This window comes from Puma concolor, chromosome A2, assembly GCF_028749965.1.
Source record: "Puma concolor isolate L17-30 chromosome A2, mPumCon1.1.hap2, whole genome shotgun sequence".
Lineage (NCBI taxonomy): Eukaryota > Metazoa > Chordata > Mammalia > Carnivora > Felidae > Puma > Puma concolor.
The window spans coordinates 161457615-161463837 of NC_141668.1; the positions used below are offsets into that span (position 1 = coordinate 161457615).

A 6223-nucleotide genomic window follows, 5' to 3' on the forward strand; every position below is an offset into this window, starting at 1 on the left:
GGAAAAAAAGGCAAAACTTTTCTTTAAATTCCAGTTAGTTAACACACAGTGTCCTATTAGTTTCAGGTGTACCATACAATGAATCCACACTTCCATAATAAAACTTTTGAAAATATATATTAAATAAAAACTGTTGGTGAGGAAGTGGAGAAAGGGGAACCCTCTTGCACTGCTGGGGGGAATACAAACTGGTATAGCCACTGTAGGAAACAGTATGAAACTTCCTCCAAAAGATAAAAATAGAATGACCCTTGTTGCTTTAGCATCAAAAAGAATAAAATCTTGCCATTTGAAATGACGTGGATGGAACTAGAGTATTATGCTAACTAAAATGAGTCAGTCAGAGAAAGACAAGTATCATATGATTACACTCATATGTGGAATTTAAGAAACAGAACAGACAAGTTTAGAGTAAGGGAAAAAAATACCCTAAGATAAAAACAGGGAGGAGGCAAACCATAAGAGACTGGTAACCACAGAGAACAAAGTGAGAGTTGCTGGAAAAGAGGTGGATGGGGGAGAGACTAGATGGGGGATGGGCATTAAGGGAGGCACTTGTTGTGATGAGCACCGTGTATTCTATGCAGGCAACGAATCCCTGAATTCGACTCCTGAAACCAATTGTACACTCTATGGTAGCTAACTTGAATTTAAATAAAATCATGGAAGGAAAAAAAAACAGAGGTACCTTACAATCCAGTAATAGCACTGCTGGGTCATTACCCCCAAAATACAAAAACACTCATTCAAAGGGATAAATGCACCTTTATGGTTTTAGCACTATCACTTACAGTAGCCAAATAATGGAAACAGCCTAAGTGTCCATTGATAGATGAATGGATAAGGATCTGGTATAGACATACAATGGAATACTACTCACCCATAAAACTGAATGAAATCCTCCCATTTGAAAAGACTTGGATGGAGCTAGTGAGCATAAGGTTGAGCAAAATAAGTCAGTTAGAGAAAGAAAAATACCACATGATCTCACCCATATGTGGAATTTAAGAAACAAAACAAATGAGCACAAGAAAAAAAAGAGAGAAGCTTATGGTTACCAGAGGGGAAGGAAGAAGATGGGAGAAATGGATGCTGGGGATTAAGGAGGGCACTTGTGATGAGCACTGGGTGTTTTATGGAGGTGCTGAAGCACCATATTATACACCTGAAACTGATATTACACTGTATGTTAACTATACAGGAATTGAAACTTTTAAATAAATTTTAAAAAGTAAAACTAATGGGAGCCTGGTTGCTTCAGTTGGTTGAGTGTCTGGCTCTCGGTTTCAGCTCAGGCTACGATTTCACAGTTTGTGAGTTCAAGCCCCACATCTGGCTCTGCACTGACTACGTGGAGCCTGCTTGGGATTCTCTCTCTCCCTCTCTCTCTGCCACTCTGCTCCTCATGTTCGTGCGATTTCTCTCTCTCTCTCTCTCTCTCTCTCTCTCTCTCAATAAACAAATAAACTTAAAAAATAAAAAATACATGTATAAAAAATGAAAACATAAATATAAATAATTTTGAAAACCACAAAAGGAAAAGACAATGGACTCAAGGATATAGAGCAATGGCTACTTAGCACATGAAAGATGCACAACATGACTAATCACTACAGAAATGCAAATAAAAACCATAGCGTGATACCACTCCACACACACTAGGACGGCTATTTGAAAACTAAAACAGAAGATGAGTGTTGGCGAGGATATGGACAAATTGGAACCCTGTGGTGCTTTGCTGATGAGAATAAAAAGGGACACAGCTGCTGAAGCAAAGAGTGTGCCAGTGACTCAATAACGTAAACCCAGAATTATCGTTTGATGTTGCAGTTTCACGTCTGGTTATATACCTACTTACATGCCCCAAGAGAATGTAAAGCATTGATATTTCTACACCAGAACAGATATTTCTACACCAATTTTCATAACAGATTGATTCACAGGAATAAAAGTGTGGAGACAACCTGAATGTCCATCAACAATCTCACAGATGAACAAAGTGTGGTGAACACAGACATGGAACAGCATTCAGCCTTTACAGTGAAGGCAATTCTGGCACAGTCTACAACATGGGTGAAACTCTCAAACACAAGGCTAAGTGTCAGAAGCCAGACACAAAAGGACCCGTATCACACCATGACATCTACCTGAGGTACCTAGAGTAAACAGTTTGAGACGGAGAAGGTAGGCTGGTGGGAGACAGGGGCTATGCAGAGGGGCAATACAAACTTAGGATTTCAAGGAGAAAAACGTTCAGGTTGAGAGATGAGAAAGTTCTGGAGATGGATAGAGGTGGTGGCAGCTCAACATTGAGAAAGTACTTAATGGCACTTAAGTGTATTTCAAGATGTTGAAAATGATAAATTTTATATATTTTTTTACTCTGACCAAAAAGTATGACAAAAGAGTCACACTCTAAAAGAACTTCGGTGGTGCCTGGGTGGCTCCGTCAGTTAGGCGTTAGACTCTAGATTTTTGGCTGAGGTAATGATGTGATGGTTTGTGAGTTTGAGCCTCACATGGGGCTCTGCACTGGCAGTGTGGAGCCTGCTTGGGATTTTCTCTCTCTCCCTCTTTCTGTCCCTTGTCGGCATGCTCACTCTCTCTCAAAGCAAATAAATGAACTTAAAACTTTTTCAGTGCCATAAATAGCTTAACATGATGTAGAAGAAGTAATCCAAAGTACAAGGAGACAAGGGCATTGTGATGGGTTTATCATGTGTGATTCAATACCTCAACCCTAAAGTATTCCCAAACTAAAACTTCAGACAACATAAAATTCATAAGATCATTGAGAAATAGCTTGGGTAGGGAAATAATATCTTCTTTGACAGGTTCTACAGAGCTTCTCTCCCATATGACAAACTTACAATGGACATTCTGAAACTGAAATGCCTTTGTCCTGAGTTCAGGCCCTCCTGAACTGACAGCAGTCAAAACCCATTCAAGGGATGCTATTCATAGTGCATAAGAATTAATCATTCTCATCAACATTGGTTGAGCCACCTGGATGTTTGCAAATGGCAAATTCATCATGGTGTCTCCAAGAAACAAAACTGATGGGAAGCTTACTAATGGCAGAACTGATTTGTGTAACTAACAAAATAAGCAAAACAAAAACAAAAACAAGAAAACAACCAACTCTAATAATCATGAAGGAAAGATTGACCTGAGTCACCACAATGAAGGGTCATAAACCTGACTATCGGTCCTGAGACTGTTCACTGACCCAGATCTTCAATTGATGGAACCATTTACACCGGACAGAAATCTGTAAAATGACAATGACATTACATTTTCCTCCAACACAACCCAAAGGCTCTGAGGTGATGGCACTGGTTAGCCTATAATGGTTCATGAGGACTGTGGTCTGAACTAAAATTGATAACTTGATACTGGACAAGATGAGAGGAATTATACCAGGGAAAGTGGCAAATATTCTTTATCCCTTTGTTTTTATTTTCTTCCTTTGTTCTTGCTTTCCCTGTTTCTTTTTGTCTTTGGTTTTGAGAGATAGTTCCATGAACATTTATCTGCATACTAGTGTTTGAAAGGACCTGTGGACCTTTAGCTGGAAAACTGTGAATCAGGTAATAGAAAATTACAATTATGCCTTATGATCCAAGTAGGGAACTCTGGGGAAGGTGAACAAGAGACATTCATCTTACTCAGTCTCACAAAGTACAGGTTAGGTCATAATTGTATCCTGCTCTCACTGCTAATTTCTGGGATGCAGCATTAGAAAAGATGGAGGTGGCAATAGGCAGAAAAGCCATATTATGTTTGACATTTGTGAAGAGCCTGTATGGTAGGAGGTGTTGAGGGATATCACAAGATAGTGTTGCTGCCTACCAAAACATTAAAAGAAAAGTAATGACTCATCTCTGGGAAAATCACCAAGAATGACATCATCAAGGCCTGACAAATCAGAGGTTGCAATTTCTATTACCTTCCCACTTAATTTATGTTTAGGAATGTGTGAGGGAAAATTAGAGACTGCCTAATGAAGGTGGATTATTGTAAATTAATCACACAAGGTTCCAGGTGCTTTGGCTCTTCAGGATGTGATCTCCTTCCAAGGAGGATTGACATAAAACCCTTGAAACTTGTATATAACCTGTGATAGGTTCAATGATTTTCCTCCAGAAGTAGATATGTTAAAAGATACCTGTCTTCAACCCAGAGAAAACCCATTTCACATTTACTCCACCGTCTCCTCCTATCACATTATAAGTACTCAATTTGCTATATTATGTATATGTTTTTAAATACCCATGCAATGGAGGCATCTGGGTAGCTCAATTGGTTGAGCATCTGACTTTGGCTCAGGTCATGACCTCACAATTCATGGTTTCAAGGCCTGCATCATGGTCTGTGCTGAAAGCTCAGAGCCGGGAGCCTACTTCTGATTCGTTCATTCATTTTCTCTCTCTCTCTCTCTCTCTCTCTCTCTCTCTCTCTCTCTTTCTCTCTCTCTCTTTCTCTTGCACTAGCCCTCTCCCTCCCTCCCTCCTTCCCTCTCTCCATCTCTCTCTCTCTCTCTCAAAATGAATACATGAGCATTTTTTTCCTAAAACTCCATGCAATGGAATTTAATGAGAGTCCTAAACAATTTTAAAGAAATGCAGAAGTGGGGTTCCTGGGTGGCTCAGTCAGATAAGAGTCCAACTCTCGATGATGGTTCAGGTCAATATCGTACAATTTGTGACACTGAGCCCCATTTCAGGCTCTGCGCTGACAGCATGGACATGTCTTGGGATATTCCATCAATCTCCCTCTGCCTCTCCCTACTCATGCTCTCCCTTTCAAAATAAATAAGCTTTAAAGAGCTACAAAAATATAGTTGCTTGTGATGTATGAAAAACTTCAGCTAACTAATAAGGTAAGAATATAAACTGCACATTTCCAGCCTATGAACTGATACAAATATCATGATCAAGCTCTTCTAGGGTTTTAAGCCCTGTTACTCAAGTCTTTATCCTGAAACAAAGAATCCTACATGCAGACAATGTTTCTCGGCTAAAGAGCTTTCTCAGGGCTTGCTTGATGTCTCTGTTCCTGAGACCATAGATGAAGGGGTTCAGCATGGGCATCACCACCGTGTACATGACTGAGGCTATGGCACCTGTGCTGGAGTTTTGTGAAGCTGCAGAATTAAAATACACACCAAGGCTTGTACCATAGAACAAGAACACAACTGAGAGATGAGACCCACACGTGGAAAATGCTTTATACTTGCCCCTCACTGATGAAATTCTCAAAATGGAGGCTACAATTCTAGAGTAAGAGGAGAGGATACCAGTGAGTGGAACAACACCCAGAAGTCCACTTGACAAATACATTACCAGGTCATTGAGGAAGGTATCAGAGCAAGCAAGTTGGATCACCTGCTTAAGTTCACAGAAAAAGTGAAAGATTTCCAGATCTGTGCAAAAAGAGAGTCGCAAAATCAATAAGTCATGTAACAGAGAAACAAGAACACTCAATAACCAGGATCCCAGAAGCAGGATGCCACAGAACTTGGGGTTCATGATGACCATGTAGTGCAGTGGGTGACAGATGGCCACAAACCGGTCATAGGCCATCACTGTCAAGAGGAGGTTGTCGATTCCTGCAAAAAGCATGAAAAAGTACATTTGGCTGAGGCAACCTTTGTAGGAGATCGCTCTGCTCTGTGTCTGGATGTTCAGCAGCATCTTTGGGACTGTGGTGGAGGTGAAACAGATGTCTGAAAAGGACAGGTTGGAGAGGAAGAAGTACATGGGCGTGTGGAGGCAGGAGTCTGTGATAATGGCCAGGATCATGAGCAGGTTCCCAGTGAAGGTGACCAAGTACAAGGACAGGAACAGCCAAAAGAGCAGTGACTGCAGCGCCCCCTGGTCTGAGAGTCCCAAGAGGATAAATTCTGTAACATGAGTTTGATTTCTTCCTTCCATGTAATTGATGAAAATGGCTGGAACAGAGACAAGAACATTGGAAAGGCAGCAGCATGATCACAGAATTACAAGAAATGCTGTCTTTTCAAAATACTTCATTCATTAATTCTTACACACTCCCTACCAGTCTAGAATATACACCAGAAAATTTCAGGGACTCTCAAATGTTCATGTTTTCCATGAGTCTTAAATTGTTCACAATTCTTGTTCTGAGTCAAAACAATTATCCAAAGCAATGTTCTCCTCCATAAATTTCCTGTGACCTTTTTTTTTCCACCCGAGAAAAG

At 40.4% G+C, this 6223-nt stretch overlaps 1 protein-coding gene across 1 annotated transcript; it reads right to left on the bottom strand.

The window, feature by feature from the left end:
* Positions 1-4967: 4967 nt before the first annotated feature.
* LOC147583718 (olfactory receptor 7A10-like) lies at positions 4968-5936 on the bottom strand. Its single transcript, XM_086682848.1, has one exon. The coding sequence runs from the start codon at positions 5934-5936 to the stop codon at positions 4968-4970; it is 969 nt and encodes a 322-aa protein (XP_086538974.1).
* Between the last annotated feature and the right edge of the window lie 287 nt (positions 5937-6223).

Coding starts and splice junctions, on each gene's coding strand:
- LOC147583718 (XM_086682848.1), bottom strand. CDS start 5,936: ATGGAAGGAAGAAATCAAACTCATGTTACAGAATTTATCCTCTTGGGA.